At 41.1% G+C, this 18,710-nt stretch overlaps 1 protein-coding gene across 1 annotated transcript in view; it reads left to right on the forward strand.

The window, feature by feature from the left end:
* Window positions 1–17,276, forward strand: part of LOC134533094 (sterile alpha motif domain-containing protein 5-like) — a 263,623-nt gene extending 246,347 nt beyond the window's left edge. The window contains exon 2 of the mRNA XM_063370337.1: window positions 15,853–17,276. Coding sequence (XP_063226407.1) covers window positions 15,853–15,957 — 105 coding nt within the window. The 3' untranslated portion in view covers window positions 15,958–17,276. The remainder of the gene's footprint in view (window positions 1–15,852) is intronic.
* Window positions 17,277–18,710: the final 1,434 nt, after the last annotated feature.

Genomic DNA, 18,710 nt, shown 5'->3' on the forward strand with positions numbered 1-18,710 from the left:
GTTAACACGTCACTGGTGAGTACTGAATGACTCTTTCATGAGTTTTTTTTTGTTCAGCTGTAAAAAAATTGGCAGGGTCCGTTGCCTTCAGTCTAATTTGAAAGTCTAGTGCGTACTGGTGTCATATATTTAGTGTTTGGGTTCCGAGTTTCGTACTATAAGTGGATTTGCAACATGAGAAAACATGAATTTTTATAGTTACCGAATTTAGATGTTCTCTGGCCAGTACTGAAAGACTGGCTCAAATTTTTATTTTAATTTTAATGAAGATAAATTTGTGTTTCTGCTTACGGTCGTCGCAGATAACGAAGGTTCTGTATCGGGCGCCAGTGAAACGTGGAAATAGCGCAGTCGATCCAGACCCTCCCCAGCAAAAGGGGCGGAGACGAGGGATCGCGGCCCTGCCGTGGGTGCGAGCGAGTCCCGATGTGGTGCGGCCCCGCTACCGACTACAGTCGCACATACGTCCTTCCGTCCGTCGCACTTCCGTCCCCGTCACAACACCTCCTCTTCACCCGTCCCGGCGAAATATTTTCCCGAATAGGTGCAGAAAACTTACCCATGCTCTCTCTCTCTCTCTCTCTCTCTCTCTCTCTCGTGAGATTTGTGTCGACGTTGTTTTGAGAATCTTGTCGCGGCTCCATCAGGAAATTCTCGGGAAAAAAATTTAAGATTCATTACATTATTTGAATAACTGTTTTGGACTTGGAGTTTTTAGCCGCCGCAATGACACTAGGCAAAATGTAAACGCCGAGCAGTTGAAATGAACAAAAAATCGAATTCCACGGCCTTTGTGTACTGATAAAAAAAAGTGGACTGGCGAAAATAGACGTCGATACAAACTCCATTCCTGCGCTCGTCGAAATTGTGAGTTGGCCAAACTTTGGGAAGAAGGCGACGTGCCGTTGCAATTCCGAATTCACTTTTAGTTTCGACGAGGAGAGCCCGCCGTCCCGCCGAGGAGGTCTCGTAAGGCCGGGTGTGGCGTGCGAGTCTGGAGAGGGGGGTAGGGAGGGAAGGAGAGATATAGAGAAGTCGTCTCCGAGGAGAAACTCCGGCGCTTCATTAGGAACTGGGGCGGGGCGCGCGAGTGGAAAAACTTGTTGCTCGGCGCCCCGCGAGCTTGCCCGACAACCCGGAAACAAAGTTCCAGCCAAACACACCCCCCCCCCCTCACTTCCCCCGTTCCCCTATTTTCACCCATTCCTTCTCTCAAGATTTCCACCTTCGCCGAGGAATATATCGCGGTTTCATGGAGAGGCGTTGCCCCGAAACCACTTCGATTAGTGAAGTAGATTGGAACTGGAGAAGGTTGAGTTGCAGCTGGAGGCGTGTCAGCTTTTTTTAAAAGATAAAAACTTGATTAGCTCACGGTGGCGAAACGGGGACTTCGGGTTTGGACGGTCTATTCTTTAAAATTTAAAAAAAATGCATGACTTAAATTTGCGTTATTATTCAAATGGGCAGGGGTACGTAATTACGTGAACAAGTCCTTTTGGTGTCTTGAGTGGGTTCCGAAGAACGTGGACACCGTACTGAGTGGTCATGAACATTAGACCTACCGGAGGTCTGGGTCGTAGCCGCGACTCTTGCCGCCGAGGATACGTTCAGAAAACGACCCGGCGATCATGCGTTGCCGACTCGTACCGAATGTGTGTGTTTTTTTTTTTTTTTCATGAATGCATGATGAATGACTCCATGCGGGTAGTCGCGCCCATGCGGGCAGGTCCTGTTTTCCCCCTACCCATGCATTCCATCACTTCATCCTCCACCGCCTTTAATGACCTCTACATTAAATCATTCATTTCTGATTCGCCTACCTGGACACACGTGTTGATCAGGCTCAGGTAAAGAATAGTCGCAAGGGGAAACGGTTATACCTTTCTCCTGCTGTTATGACAGCACTGTGGTTAGACCAGCTGCGATCTCCTCCGCCGGGATGGCTGCCCTGTGTTGTCCGATGTTGTTCTGCTTGTTTGCCGGGCTGTCACTCGGCTCCGGGGATTCTGGGCCGCCTCGCACGCCGGGACCTTTGAATATATATACTGTATAGAAGTCGCGAGTGGATAGGATTTACTCTACGTTTTTCAGAAGCGTATGATGAGCAGCTTGGGAACTTCACCGCTGCAGGGCGCTGCCGTAACGCCCTGTATCGTCTTAGTTGTTATTTACACGTTAGAGCACAGCACTGTCGCCCGCTGTCATTCATTCCCCGCACCCCCCATCTATCATTCACTGCAGCTCAAGGTCGTTCGACAGGAGGGGGAAGGGGTGTTTGAAGAGTTCGACACTTGTCCGCTAGGGACCACCACAAGTCGATGCCCTAGAGATGGTGGCGACTGCGGCGGTGAATTAACCAACTACCTCAAAACCGTATTAGAAATTTTAACCTGGGCTGGCGACTTCTATACAGTATATATATTCAAAGCCGGGACAGACTCGCAGGTGTCCCACGGGACGTGCCGCTCGGCCGTGGATCCTCCTGCTGGGATGGCTGGCGACCATCTCCTCCCGGCTCCGCGTGGTGCCCCTCCACACCAGCTCGGCGACGGAACACAGCACGAACCCAGCCCCAGGCGACCTGCCACGCCGCGGCTCGGGTTGCCTGCTCCACGACAGAGGCCTGCTCGCCGGAAGAAAAAGACCGGTTTCACGACGAAGCAGTCATTGGGATGTCGATGTCTTGAAAGCCAACCTTCATTTACTCGAGGTCTGCTTGATTGATAGGCATGGTTCACGAGCGAAAGGGGAAAAAAAAACACGTCTGCCTCCGTCCGCACCTACTAAGGCTCGACTGAGCTTCAAAAGAATCCAAGCTCGAGATATTTTAGTGTGGCTGAAGGCGGATAAGTAGGACAGTTTCTGTATTTCGTTTTGAAGCTGCTGTTTTTTTTTTTTTTAAAAATGTTAATGACTAAAACTTTGGCTTTTAGAATAATTTTTAGGTGTCAAACACCTGGTGGAGATTCTTGAAAGCACCCAAGGGACTCGCATTTAACCTTTACCTTCATTTCTCCGTCATCTTATGTTACGGTTACCTGTTAAATTTCTAGCAGTTGCCCTGTGCATAACGTAAAGAATGCGCGCCAGTCCACAGCCTTGTACCTAAAGGGTGCCACCATACAAGAAGCACTAGCCCTAGCAACGTAGCGCTTTACCATCCTGCCTCACTAACGCAAACATTCCACCGAGTGGGCGATAGGAATATAAGATATTAGTGGGGACTGCGAACCACTTGGGTTCCGACTAATCGGTCGTAAATTTGAGTCATGTCGGGATGTTTGGGTCTCGAACCCGCGATCCTCTCCACAAGAACGTAACGTTTTTTTGAGATGACTTGTCACTGATGAACTTTATAAGGTTTTTTTTTTGTTGCTGTGAGAGAGTTCTAGTTCTCCGAGCACATGCCGTCTCTCCATCCGCGCGAAAGGAAACTGCGCTCTCGGCGCTCGTCCCTCCTCCCCTTGAGAAGCGTCCATTTGTTCCAGAAGCGCGTCTTCCGCCCTTCTTATTTATCTTGCGTTCGTTTATTCGCAAACTCCGCCTCTTGCCTCTGCCCGCCGCGCCGCGCCGCGCCGTCTCGTCTGACGGCAAATTTTTCGAGACAGAGCATTAAAATGAGTTTCAAAAATGCGGGGGAACAATTTCGCAAATTAAAATTTTCGTCTCGGCCGCGACACACAGCATTCGCGGTGATTACATTTGCCGAGGAATTCGACGCGATGAGAAAAGTTTGGCCAGTGTGACGAGTCGACATTGTTGTAGCTACTGCACAAAGCTTGGCGTGTGCGTGCCACGGAGCTACATTTCACGTTGCGTTTTTGTGTGTTTGAAATGCGAGTTATTTTCTTGATGCTACAATGTTTTGCTTGCTTGTAAAATATCGCCCGTTTAGGTTTGTGGATTAATTTCATTGTGTCTTTCACCTAAACATCGCACCCATCAATGCATTCCTATAGGTTAAGAACATAAAACGCTTCATTGTTTCTAAGCTGATTACGGGGTAGCAATAAAAAAAATATTTAAAGGTCAAGGCCTATACGTAATAACTGAGAGAGTTAGTCCGTCTGTATTTTGCGCAGCGCGGTGGTTTAAAGGTTTAGGGCCGTGAAGTTGGTACGGAGATCTTCGTTTGCATATCGAAGCGATTTGTTCAACATTCGATTTAGTTATTTTTATTATTGCGTGCTAATATTCCTACCTCATTGGGTGGTGTGGAAACGGAATCAGTTATTATTTTTTGTTGTAGTTTAAAAAAATATTCTTTTAAGTTTTTTATATTTCTTTCGTGGGTTTGAAGCTTACTTACATTTAAAAAAATTATTTTCTAAAATGTTGCAAAGTTTCTTATCTTGTATCATAGTGTCATAAATACCATGTACTATTCCATACCATGCGAATATCGGGTATATTGCTAGTAATATATAAAAATTAAACAATTAAAATGTGTAGGACTAAATATTGTTTACTCTTAAATTTTTTTTTGTAAAGTAAATGAGTTGGAATGAATATTTTTTTAGTAAGCGTGTGATAATTATTTGAGAATATTTATTATCCTTCTATTCAACAAGCCAACTTCAGATTTCAACAAAACTTAAATTGGATTTGTACAAAGGAAGCTAATTACCATTGTTTGCACTCTGTTTGGCCCAAGATTTGGTTGTGCTTCAGGAAAAAACAACGTGATTTCAAAACTACTCAAGATATCCGAGTGGGGTCTGTTTACGAAAATACATTTAAGAATTCGTTGAGGACAGAAAAGTACTTTTGATAACGGATTAAATTTTTGAAACTTTATTTGTAGTAGAGTTAAAATGGCTAAAAGGCGAATTTTCAGAGTTTTGAGCCTAAAACAACCGGTGCAGATTATTGAAAGCACTTAAAGGACTTGCGTTACATTTTTACCTCCATTTTTTTGCCATATCAAATGTTACAGTTGTCCTATGGACGACGAGAAGACTACGCGTCAGTTCACAGCCTTGCGCTTAGAGGCGACACCGCGCTAGAATAATCAGCGAGCGTCGCGCTTATTATCCCGACTAGATGGGTCCCTTAACATCTTGAAAATTCGCAGAGTTTCTTAGGAAGAAAAAAAAGAAAATGTGAGTAGCTATTTAACTGAAACTAAGTGATATAAAATACAGGGAACATCTACCGAAATACCTGCCCATAAATTTTATAGTTATGCAGGTGGGTTCTGAAAAGAAAATGTAGACAAATAATATTCGGTATTAAAGGTCCGTAAATTGCATGAAATTGAAAAATAAATTACATGAAATAGCTATATTATATATACATAGTTTATTTTTTCTGTTTTTTCTTCTGTTTTTTTCCCGGGACTATTTGAAAACTACTTAACGATTTGAGATGAAATTTATTTTTGTTAGTGAGTTATTTGGCCAACTTAAACACTATGATAAATGTAATTTCGAAATTCCACGTCTAAGGACGCAAAAAATAATTAACCTAATTTACGAAACTAAGTTTAAGTTAAGATAAGTTATTTAGTAATAATATTAAATCGTTTGCCGAAGGGAAAAAATGGGTAGTTTTGGCTACATAAAAAAATTCTTAAGTGGGAGGTAAGAAATTGGAAATGAATACCATAAAAAAACTATGCTAAGTTTTACTGTTTTGGAATTTATATTTCTTAATGAGTTAAAATGGGCGTTAAAAAGGGGATTATAAAAGCAGAATATGTATCGGAATCCACTTAATTTAGATGATGGTAAGTTTGGCAATAATTTTTTATATATAAATATAATTGCAATTTTATTATCTGAGATAGTAAAGTTTTTTCTATTAGGGTAACATATTACAGAATCAATTGTAATGTAATTTGTGAAGTTTTATATTTATTTTAACATTAAAAATAGGGACCATTTTTTTAAAAAATTCTACATTTCGTGGGAAAGAACGTTGAGCTTTTTTTGTTTGATTATTAAGTCTTTAAATGTCTATGAACTCACTGATAGGGAATTTAAGAAATTTGATTACTATAATATAATTTACATTAAAAACAAAGGCGCTAGTGTTTTATTCGTACTTTTTTTTCCTTGTGAGGTGAAAAAGGGGAATTATCATTGAGACTCTGCATGTCACCTAATTCAATGACGTAGGAAATATGAAAGTTGTCACTATGTACATTAAAAAAGGCGCGCATGTTTGTTATTTTTAAAAATTTACTCCATAATACATATAGTAAAAAAATATGTAATTTTATTTGTCACACTCATTCTTCATTAAAATAAACAATCTTATATATTGTTTTTTTTATTTTGAGCCCAGAATAATTGTGTTTTTATAAATGAAACCTTATAAAGGCTTACTAGATTTGTGTTTATTGTTTACTGACGGGTTTTAGAAATTTATCACGCACGTTTTTCCAACATTGTTACAATATTAAATCTATCCTTAAATTTGCGTGATCTGAGTCGCAGGTGGTTAGCTGGTTATTTAATAAGGCTGCAAATATTATCGGCTTTTACTTTTCAGTAAATCAAACAGCATCCGTGTTGCAAACTGCGGCAAAATACACAGACGAACAATCCCGCCAGCAGAACGTAAGTGCATAAACAAGGTGAGAAAACCTCACGCGTCTACGTTTTTTTCTCGGTCGGCTCAAGGTATTTGTTTTCCGTATCATTAATTATACTATATTTGATGATATTGATGAATTTTTATTTTTGATGGAACTTAATGCGTTTATAAGAGCCAATTGTTTATGTATTTTGGTTGTTTGGTAGTTAACTTGTTTTGCTATAATCATACAATAAACTGGTACAGTATGTAAAAAAATCATAAAGGAAGCTTAGAAAAATTGATATGAGAAAATGTGTTTACATGTTAGCTCATCAATACTGTTTAATTTTTGCTGTTATAAAAAATCATGTTGATTATAGAAAACTGTATGAAGGTCCCAGCTATCATATATCACATCCTGCCCGCATCACACTGATTTTCCACCTTCGTGCTCAATACGCATGCCGGCAGATAAGTGAAAAAGTAATGTAGAAATTTTGTGTAAGATAACCTGCACTATATTACATACAATCTTTCATTTCGACTCTGAACAGCGAAAAATCTTCAAAGAGACAATTGATTTGAAACATAATATAACATCAAATTTTCTCAAACACACACACACAATTATATATATATATATATATATATAATTGTACCTAAGCTTGACAGGACGGGCAGTTAGTATATTAAAAAAGTTATCTCAATAAGAAGTCACATTTATAAATTTGAAAACTTAAGCCATGAAATTTCATCGAAATCGGTTGAGCGGGAGAAAAGTTATCAGGGGTACACACACACACCACACACACACACACACACACACACACACACACACACACACACACACCATAACTCAAATACACCCATACACAGACATTACCTTCGGATAATAGGTTCAAAAAAAACTGTGTGATACTACGTATTTTTGTATAAATAAGGGGCAAGGTGTATGATATTGGAGAAGAATGTTAGCAGGAAAGACAGGAAAGGGCGGGGGAATGTAAGTCCCATGTGCGATTGTGCACAGGGACCTCTCCAGACCTCGTCAGGGAGCCATCACACTGCCGGCTCCTAGAGCCAACAGCACTGACCTACAGTGTACAGATGGATAAAGGCCTCGGGGATAAGACGACACGGAAGGTGGGGAGCTGGACGACAAGGCTTTTAGCTGCATCCAAACACTAGCCTAATGGATCCTGTAGCTAAGGGATACACTGAAAGTGCATCGAAGTGGACGCGGCCAGTTTTGCGTTGCTTCCGAATTCTCACGCATCCGTGCATGTGTCCACTAAAGTCCGGGATTTATGGAGTTGGGACACTCGCATCCACTGATGCGTCCCATCATCCTTTACCTTCGGAATCGCTTTTTGACATACAGTTTGTTTAAAACGGTATACATTAGTGTAAGTAACAATTCAAATAAAGACATAAAATCGTTAATAAAAATAACTTATAGGGTTATTTTATGTTTATTTTAAGTATATTTTTAATATTTTATAACCTCTAAACTACATTATTATGTTTTTTTTTTTAAATTTGGTTGTTGATATTTACTCTTTGCTGAATATTCGTACATACCTCTGTGTTCTTTACGTTGGGGCTGCATTTGCTAAGTGATGTAGAGATGTGTATGTGCTATGGACGCATCCGTATGTATTCGGATACAGCTACAGTCTTCCTGCGGTGTAGACCCCGCGAGCTGGCTCCCGCCGAGACCCTTAACCACGACAATGATGGTGAAGGAGGATAGATATTTACCCTCTCGCAGGCCGCACGTTGCAGCTATTCCGACTCGACGGTGCCACGTCTTCTCGTCTTCTGTGTCAACACCGCCCTTCAGCCCCTCGACTCCTCGGCGTCCCCTGGGACGCCCGGCTCGCTCGCGCACCGTGCGCGAGGGGTTGGTGGTGGGGGGTGGGGTGGTAGGTTAGAGATCACAGACAATCGGTCGCGAGGGACCTCCCCTCGAAGAGCGGACTCCAAAGACGGGAACAGGAGCGAGCTTGATTTATTCCCCCGCGGGCGCGGCGACTCTCCTACCCCCCTCCCTCGTCCTCGTGTGACGGTGGGCACTCGCTTCGGCACTGGAGACGTGTAGACTGGCGCTCCGTGCTTTACATTCGCCAAACATTTTTTTATTTTTTTTTTTACGTGAAAACGTCGGTTTGCTTGTTACAGCGACAGTCGGTCGAACTTTCTCATGTGACAAAATAACCGTCAGATTTGAATCGCTAATAACCAACAGAGGTTGAGCCCACAACGGATGGATAGAGTCTGTGGGGGAGCTGAATTGTTGCCCCTTGGATGGGCAGCCCTTCAAGATTTTTCTGGCAATGGTTTGTTTGTACAGCGACTGGAAGGGCAGCCCATCCAATTTCTGAAAACATGTTTCTTTAAGTGTTTAAATGATCCTGATAGCTTACCCCTTGGAAGGACAGCCCATCAGGATTTTTCTTACAGTAGTGTTTTTGAAAGGTTGTCTGAATTGTTGCCCCTTGGATGGGCAGCCCATCAAGACTTTTCAGACAGTGGTGTTTTTTGAAAGGTTATCTGAATTGTTTCTCCTTGGATGGGCAGCCCTTCAGGATTTTTCTGACAGTAGTTAGTTTAGGTTAGTTTAGGTTAGGTTAGGTTAGATTAGGTAAGGTTAGGTTAGGTCACTTTACAAACTAACCACTGTCAGAAAAATCCTGAAGGGCTGCCCATCCAATGGGCAACAATTCAGTCGCCCCGAGTCTGTTACGTGTTTGTCGCGCAGTGACGTCATGGTACCAGCGTGCGCGCGTGCGCGTGATTGTTAAGATTCAGCTGTGTGCAAAGTTACAAATTGGCGTAGCGTCGAAACGCATGTGTCTACGACATTGGGCGGAGCGTTACTAGGACTCAAAGGTAGACTATAAAAATATTCGCCGTAATATAACGGAAAATCGGCATTACATTGAAAATTACAAAATAATTTAAGATGTCGTCTCATATGACTTGTTAATATGACGGGATTATAGAAAACGGAAGTCGGAGCTAATAGAAAAGGAAATAAAAAAAATAATTGAAATTGATAATAATATTACATATTAATACGAAACGCTGGTTGTGATTTTATCCCAACGTTTTCACGAAAAATCTACGGCATGGATCCGAACTACGCCTTTCTCTGTTTGTACTTTGGAAATCAATACTATAGCGTGTCTCATCCGTAGATTGCATTGTGCATTAAAATTGTCATCTACTCTCTCTTCCCAATGACGGATTACTGCCATTAGCAGTGTAATGTTTTCGGTGTGCTTAATTCATAGTGCACAAAAAGTCTAGTCATAACATTGTAATGTAATTAATTTTTTTAATGTATCTGAAACATTTTATTTTGTAAAGGAAATTTTGGAACAAGAATTTTGGAAGAAAACATTTTGCTCTTGTATTTCATCAAGATTATGTTTTTCGTAAGGAGACGTTATTGAAAGACGCCATCTTGATTTAAACTTCTTTGTTTTCTAAGCGTGAGACAGACAATAGAGTCACTACTTAAGGTAGACTCAAGGCACACACACATCTGCTACACGTTGATGACTGGACTTCAGAGCTCCTGACACGTCCTTGGTGACCTTGAACCAGTTGTAAACAAGAAGACGTGGTTACTCAATCACGCCCTAACCCGCCAAGGGATGTTATCTTGTTTACCAATGAACATTAAAAAAATACTTCACTATCAGGCAAGTTGAATCTTGCCTGATAACGTGTGTTTAGTCAATGCATTTTCTTCCTTCCCCCTTTATCCCACGAAAACTAAAAATATTTGTAGAAAAATGTCCGGGTTAGTGAGGGACCTTAGTGCGTCTCAGGCCAAAGCCTATATGCCTAGTCATGTTAGGGATCAGCCATGCAGGGAAGGGTCGCATGCATCATGTGCTCTGTTGGTGATTGACCAGCCATGGCAGCAGTTGAAGCCGTTACAAAAACTCCCCTGTCTTAAAACTGGCTTGGATTGCAGAATTTTTTCTTCAAGAGATTTGATTATGATCAATTTGGAAGCAGCTATGCAATCATGAACTAACTTCTTCTGCAGAAGCTTCACAAAGCGTTACTAATAATATTTCACACTTAGATTACAACTGCATTATTTGGCATTTTCCATATCAATTACTTTTAAGTCATGGACAAATATTAATTTTTTTTTGTAACCAAGATACCAAATGTGAGGATTTGTTGATTCTTCATTATATACCTTTAACAAATTACTGGTGGATCCATACTGTCCGAATCGGTTGCCGATTAGGTCTCATTATTCGTACGGTTTTGTGAAACTTTAAAATGAAATCGGTACGTTATTATTAAAATCATAACCATTCCTGCTATATTATTTTGAGAACTGAACTAGATTCAGTGATATATAAACTCTTAATTTTTTATTAACTTATTATGTACTCAGTACAGCTTATAAGCACGCACGAATCACGGACTATTTTACTATTAAAAAATCAAGTTAAAGTTTTAAACATAGGTAGCCTACAAACTGAAAAAAAGAGTTTCGTGACCGCCACAAAATATTTTGTGGTGTAAATAAAATAATTTTATTGTCGGGAGATATAAATCAGTGTTTTAGTAACAACAAAATACTCCTGCGCTAAAAAGTCACATCGAAACGTTGAGTAATTGCATGTTTATGTAATTAGTTTCCTTTACATAAGTATTGTAAATTATGTTTTGTACACATTTTGTCACCAGACGAATGTCGCACGTTATCTGTTTTTTGTAAGAAGTCAGACATAGATTTGTAATTAAATCTTTATGTTTGTCTATTAAGCAGGAGTGTCTACAGAATATATTTTCGTGGTAAATTGAGCTGGGGATAGAACCACTTTGTCCGTTGTTTGTTTTCAAACTCTTTCCATTTGTTGGTGGGAATGTTAGCTTTTTTAGGTGACCCCCTACTCCTTCATGCACGCACCAACGTATGATCATTATCTATCAGTACATTTTCATTGTTTTCAAATATCGAAAATGCGTACAATTAATACATTTTAACTTGACGTGTACAACCTCTACAAGAATATTGTCATTGTTTTCAAATCTCGGAAATGCGTACAATTCATACATTTTAACTTGACTTGTAAAGTCGCAGTTTCAAAAATATATCTCCGTTAAAAATCTGAAGAAAACAAAGTGACGGGTGGAGTCAAGCCTTGTTTTATGGTCATTATGCCTGGGAAATTATTCAGGGCGTCGACGCCCTACCAGAGACCTAAGAGTTTTGTTGACGTTTGTATTCTCAGGTGGGAAGTTCTCCTCCATCCACAATCCCCTCCCCCCCCCCTCCTTTCTTCCTTTTGTCATCAGCCCCGGGCTGCGGACTTGGGCTCACGCGACCGTCGTAAACTCCTGAAGCACTGTTTAATACCCGTCCACCCTCCCTCCCTCGCTTCCTTCCACCACCTCCTCCTCTCTGATGCTCTCCCAATCTCCCGGCTCCCCCGGACCCTCGTATATCTGCCGACCTTGCAGGGCTTCCTTCCCCCGCCCTTCTCCCCCAGGGGTCCTCCCGGAGACTTAGGTGCGCCGCGTGTATTTACTACCGCCACGACTCCTTTACGCGGCCGTGGGAGGCGCGGTCGCCCCCCGCCCCCCTCCTGCTTAATGGACTTTCGTTCCAGGTTTCATGGGGCACGAAATATGAAAATATATGCATCATATTTAAGCCCTCGCCGAGCTGAGACACCCCCCCCCCCCCCAACCCCGGCGGCAGGGCCCGCGCGCCCTATATTCCGGCGAGGAAGGACCGCGGGGCGGGGGAAGGGGCGTCTGCGTCGCAGCCCGTGAAACGTCTGCAGCATCTTTTCCCTTTCGCTTCTCGTGCGCGCCGCTGTTTATTTTACGACGCGCTCGCTAGGTTTACGTGAGCCCATGAATATTTCTCTTGTTTTACTGCGAGGTGGGGGGCCAGTGCATATACGTCCCCCCCTACACCCCTCCTTATCTAGTTCTCTCTCTCTCTCTCTCTCTCTCTCTCTCTCTCTCTCTCTCTCTCTCTCTCTCTCTCTCTCTCTCGCGTGTGTGTATAGTGTATATCTCAGGGATTACTTACTACTCTGCTGATGCTGCCTTCTTAAAACCGCCAAGATGCTAGTTCAGAGAACCGGCCAACACTTTAAAACCACTAACTTAAATAAAGGGCCCTTTACCAAAATGCAAAGCTGTCGTTCCGTTCCGTCTGAAAGGCGCTCTGTTTCTGTCTCACAACTAAACGTTTTCATGCGCTTAACTATATTCTTCCTCAACGGTCAGTTTATAACCGGCACCTGTGGCATGAATGAAATTTTCAGTGGAAAGAATAATTTGTTGCATAACCAAATTAAGAAAATTGTAATAATTAAATGTAGTTCTTAATTCTAATTATATTTATTTTTTGTCTTAAAAATTATTTCAGGGCAATTATTTTTTCGAGGTGTGGGCAAAGGAATATAGAGGACAGCCATATTTAATGGGAAAAAAAAAATACATTTCTGCATCTGTCCTAGATTTCTGCACCAGTCTTCCAGCGATTTGCGTAGGCTTAATGACGTCAGCAGTGTGGCGGGAAATGAAGAGGGGGAGGCAGACATAAAGATGTGGCTGGGGTATATAGCTCGTCAGATCGGCTCCCGGTACTTGCTTGCCGGAGATGTAGACTTACTGATAGTTATTGATAGTTTTATGTGTATGTTTGTGCTGTAGTCAGTTTATTCGGTTGGGTTAGCGATTCTCTAGTTTACAGCTGCCGCGTCTCGGAGTCTTAAAGAATCGTTTGTAACTGTAAATTTTGGCCCGACTACTCAGGTTTCACACTTATAGCTCTCCATTTTTCATTCTTGTAACAGGAGTGATTGGAGTAACATTATGTCATTTTTTGTTCAAATATATACTGTGTACTTTGCCGCATGGCGTGTGTCTTCGCGTGATAAATCAACCATAAATATCTGCGATATTGTTTCAGGCTGAATCTCGTTCAATTATTGACACGGACTGTTTCAGGGGAAAGTAAGTCCAGTAAGCGAGAACTGCGTAACTTGAGAATAAAAATAAGTATTGGATTACTTGCAGATGAGGTTATTTCATGTGTTAGCTGATGTATAGTGAATTGTAAATCAGTGTTGGTTGGTACACTTCATACAGATCTAACTATTGTTACGTCTCTATTCAATGGGCTGATAGAAATGAGTATTCCTAACTGGCGCGCGAGCTCGCTTGTTGATTGAAAAGCACTGGGTTAGATTTTTTGCAGGAGCAGGAAGTTTTCATAACCTGCTTCCGGTTGGTTTGTAAGTTAGAATATAAGCCTCCCATGAAGGAATGAATGTTGGAGCTTTAAGACATCTGTCCTTAAAACAAACTAATTTCACTGTGACTTTAGTCATATTCGGACTGTTAAATGCCATACCTATTTGCAGACGCATTTTCAAGCTAGCGGGACGAAGCACACATGCGCAACTCTATGTATCGAACCTCAAGACTGCCCGCAGAAAAGGGGGAGCATTTTGGGGTCCGTGAAAAATAAATCATTGTGCCGAGAGCTGATACACGTGTGTTCCTGCCCTATTCTCAAGACGGCCGGTCAGCACGGCTTAACGTCCAGAGATCGTCGACACCGCAGTCTGTGAGGGGAGGGTCGTTAAGCCGGGGGGCGATGTACACACGACTCTTAACAAACCACGAACGACAGGCAAACAGATTTCTTGTTGGGAACCGTCATTGGGGCTGGTAAGGGGGGATGGCAGATTCCAGGAGTATTGTGCCTTGACGGAGCTGCGGCGGCGGAGGCCATAGCCGCAGGACTCCGTGTTTGCCCGCGGACAAAATACCTGTCAAGACGCGTCTTAGGAGGGGAGGCCTTCCGCGCGTGAATGGAGCGGCCGGGAGGGATGTTTCCAACCCCACGGGTTTTTATTTATTTATACACTGGACCAATATTTGCCATCCCTCCTTTCAACCCCTCCGACTTCCACCAACACCCCCCCCCCTCCTTCCCTTCCTCCATCCCTACTACTACATACCGGCACCTTCCGTCATAATCGATTCCATTGCCCCCGGGGAAATCTGGAGATGTGTCAGACCGGCTCCGGGAAGCTGACGCGGTGGAAGGGGAGGGGGATGATTGGGGGTGCGCGATGATCCGATGTGACAAGCGTTAAGGGGAGGAGGTTGGGGCTGTTTCCTTCCCCGACCCTACCGCACAACAAACCATCTCCATTTTCACAGACGTGAACATTCCGCCGAGTAAGGTGAAATGGTGGGGAAAAAAATAAGGGGAGGGGGAAATGCAAACTCCTCATCTTTAGCCGCCGCGGCTACCGCGGAGTTGAGCGGCGAAAATGGCGGCTCTTTTCTCCCCTCCCAGCGAGACGAGGCGAGGGTTTCAACCCACACGTCCAAGGTAATTGGCTGCGAAGGGGTCGGATTAGTTGGGGGGGGGGGGGAGGGAGAAGAAGAAAATCTGCTTATGGCGAAGATGAAAAACTACCAAATTACAGGAACGTGTAATTTATCTGACTTTGCGCCCGGGGGAAGGAATCGATACTGATTCTTGGGCAAACAGCGCTCTTTTCCGTGAAATTCTCCTCGTGTCTCGGCAAGGACCGGGGGACTCATGGGCATTAAGTAATCCATTACGTAAACGCAAACTAATAACGTATTAAAACCAGTTGACCGAGTACGCACTCTTGGCTCATCTCGTTTAAAGTGGCGGGGATTACATCTGCACCAAGTTCACTTAAGATATGAGGGGAAAAAAAGTCGTTTATTTATTATGTAGTCTTATGTGGTATGAATTCGAAATCTGACTAATTTGTTGAGAGTTTGTTTAATTTTTGAGGTTAACATTTGGATGTGGGCCTATCATTAAACAAAATAAATAAGAGCTGTTATTTTATTTTTAATCATCGCTTAAGAAGTGATACATTCAATTATTATTTTATTTCATAATGTTCGTAATAGTTAAAAGTATATATATGGTTTAACGTCATGGTTATGCAAACAGGGTTAAAGGTTATGTTGCTTACCAAATGTTTAGATATTTTAGGTTTCAAATAAATTTTCATTGATAAAGCTATTTGGTGATATACCTAATTTTTTCAACGATATTCAGGCATTGAAATTTTTTTTGTGAGAAACCAAATTTTGACTATCCAAAAAAAAAACCTTTATGTATAATAACTTTGTGTTGTAAATATGAATGTTTTACCTATACTGGTAATTATTAAATAAATGTAGTTTCAGCCAATATTTTTTTACAGTTTGTGTATTTATATATGTAATTACGTATGCATGTGTAATAAATTGTAATGGTATTATTTTTTTCAGGTGAGTGACCACTATTCATCAGATTTACGATGTCCGTTTGGCAGGCAGGTTCGTAGCATATTTACAATAATATTATGGTATTATTATGAAGAAAAGGTTTATTAGTAGACGTTCTCATAAACATATGTTGGTATTGCATGACAAGGGCTATAATTTGTCTTAGAGTTAATTTATTCGAGGTATTTATCATATGGCCACATTTTCACATTATTGAAGTCTTTTAACGGAACTAAAATTTTTTTTTACCGGTTTTGAGCGTTATTCTGAGTAATATTTAAGGTAAACTCTGTACTGAATACCTGAAAGATTAATCAACGATTCGAATCATTGTATTACATGAAACTGAGGACATGTCAGTCTGTAAACTTAACCATTATTTCTATTCCGAAAAACGTTTATAACGTGCTGGTTCCAGCTTTTGATGAAGTAATACCTACATATTAAAAATAAGTTTTTTTAAGAAGTCAATCCTTTGGCATTTATTTGCCCAGGAAACTCAGAAAATAATTCTAGTGACTCACCACCACGCTACTAGTTAGGAATATAATTTTATTATAAATGTTTAATTCACTTTTTATAAGTAGCAGACTAAATGTAACACATGGGACTAAATTTGATACAAAACAAAAAGTACAATGCCTATCATATGTAGAAATTTCACTAGTTAAAAATTAACGCCATTAAAATGCAATGCACTAACATTAGGATTAAAGCTGAGTGTGCCTCAAAGTAACTCTTTAAATATTTCATCGGCCACCAAATCCGTTTATATTTAAATCTTTTATTATATGTACTGATTAACCAAAGATGTATCGAAAAAAATTCTTTTGGTTCAAGAAATCGAAAATAGGCCTATTGTTAATTTTATCGTGAATTATGTAAAATTATGGATATTTTTCTATTGATATAAAACTAACTTTAAAATTTTAATATCTAGAGAGGTAAGAGTTAGAGAAAAGGGCCACTGAGTGTCAGCTCTAATTAAAATAAATTATAGAAGGTTAATGCGTGTCACTTGATCATGTTAAACGTGGGTCTGGTTGGTTAGTCGCTGCTTAATTCAGTTTACGATTTGATACGCGTGTACCTTGCTGCCATGCAGGATTTACGCAGAAGACATGCTTAGGCTGTAGTATCTCTCCACCTGACGAAGAACAGACAGAAGGAACAAAACTTACTCAATAATTCTGAAAGATTCTTGCAATGGTAGTGTATGACTTGTAGGTAGATAAACGTTGGATTGACACGATTGCAATGCTCTTTAATTTTCCACAGAAAACCTAGAGTTCTACGAACCAAAGGGCAATCAGAGATTGGTTATCCTGACAAACAAATGATAAAGAAACAACATAGATGAGACAAAAAATAAAACAAACATAACTAAAAAAACCCAAAATAAAAAAAAAAACAACGAAGATACTATAGGAAAGCTATACCCGTCTCAACAAAGACAGCACAAAAGCTTTCGGAAACTGGCATCTCTTCCCGTCTTCAGATATTCACTGACGGATTTTTTTTCCTGCCTAACCATACTATTTTTCACTCTTTATTAATCCCATTGGTTTGTTGCTCTGGGATTTTCCGTGACTTACGAAAGCTGAGCCTTATCGTCAGTCTGACACGTTCATCTACGATCCACGCAATCTCGCTCCAATCCTCGGTACGTGTCGGAAGAGGGAAAGTCCGGGCAAGGCGGGAGGGAAATGGCGATGTCTTAACATTTTCCCGCCTTGTGTGTTCTCTAGAAGGCGAGTTGGCTCTATCCGGTCCCGGAAATCCGTGTGACGGCAAGACCGAGTTGTGTGCGTGTGCCCTGTGCGCGGAAGAGGGTTAAGGGAGGAAGGGGGTGGTTTAAACTGCCGAGAATAAAACGTCTGGCAGCTTCCCACGATCTAGACCGCGACGGGAAGGGGCGAGGAAGGGTTTGTGGAAGGGCCTGAATGGCGGCCGGTGACGGCGGCGTCTTCAAGCGGCGCAGCCGACCACGAAATGACCCCAGGGCGTTGCTGCTTCGTCCTCCGGTCCGGCGGGAGAGAACGATGCGAGCAATGGTAATGACGAGCAGCGGACAGCAGACATTAGTCACGGCGTTTAAGGCCCGGCATTGTCGTGCCATTCAATGTCCTCGGATGTGTTTTGCAACAAATTTTGTTAGATTAATACTACTTCTTACCTGCTATTTGTAAAACGTCAGGTAATATTTTCATAACTAAACTTTTGTTCGCCTTTTTTTAATTCTCTGGCTGGGTAACATAACAAATACACAATTTCTTCTATAATATAGTTTTGGAAATATTTCTGTATAAAAATATGCAAGTCAGCTTAAAACCAAAATTTTTTAACATGGCGTGTGAAGCTTATAATTTTTATCTAAGACTTTTGCTTGAAACAATTTTTGATATTACAAACCATTACTGCAAGGGGTGGAAATAACAAGGGTAGAAAGACAAAAGTCATTACTTTTTAAAAAAATAGATGTACAATCAAATCAAACCCATTATAATTTATAATTTATTGTAAATTGCCTAAACTCTAGGTAAATATCTTTGGCTGATACAATTTTTGATGAAATGAACTAATACCGTAAAAACAGGGGTTAAAATTAAATATTTTTTCTTAGTATCAAATTCGTCTGATTCTCTTAACCGTATTAATGTTACATTAAACCTTTGATATATATGATCACGTATTAGTGCAACGGATGTATAATAGTGCTTGAATATAAAAAATAATTGATAACTAACTTAGTAGTATAATATGAAATTCGTTAAAACTTTCAATGCTGGATGCATTAAGTTAAAAACATTCAAAATATTTTCGGTGCATGTAATATGAGAAAATTTTAAATCGATATATTT

This window comes from Bacillus rossius, chromosome 6, assembly GCF_032445375.1.
Source record: "Bacillus rossius redtenbacheri isolate Brsri chromosome 6, Brsri_v3, whole genome shotgun sequence".
NCBI lineage: Eukaryota > Metazoa > Arthropoda > Insecta > Phasmatodea > Bacillidae > Bacillus > Bacillus rossius.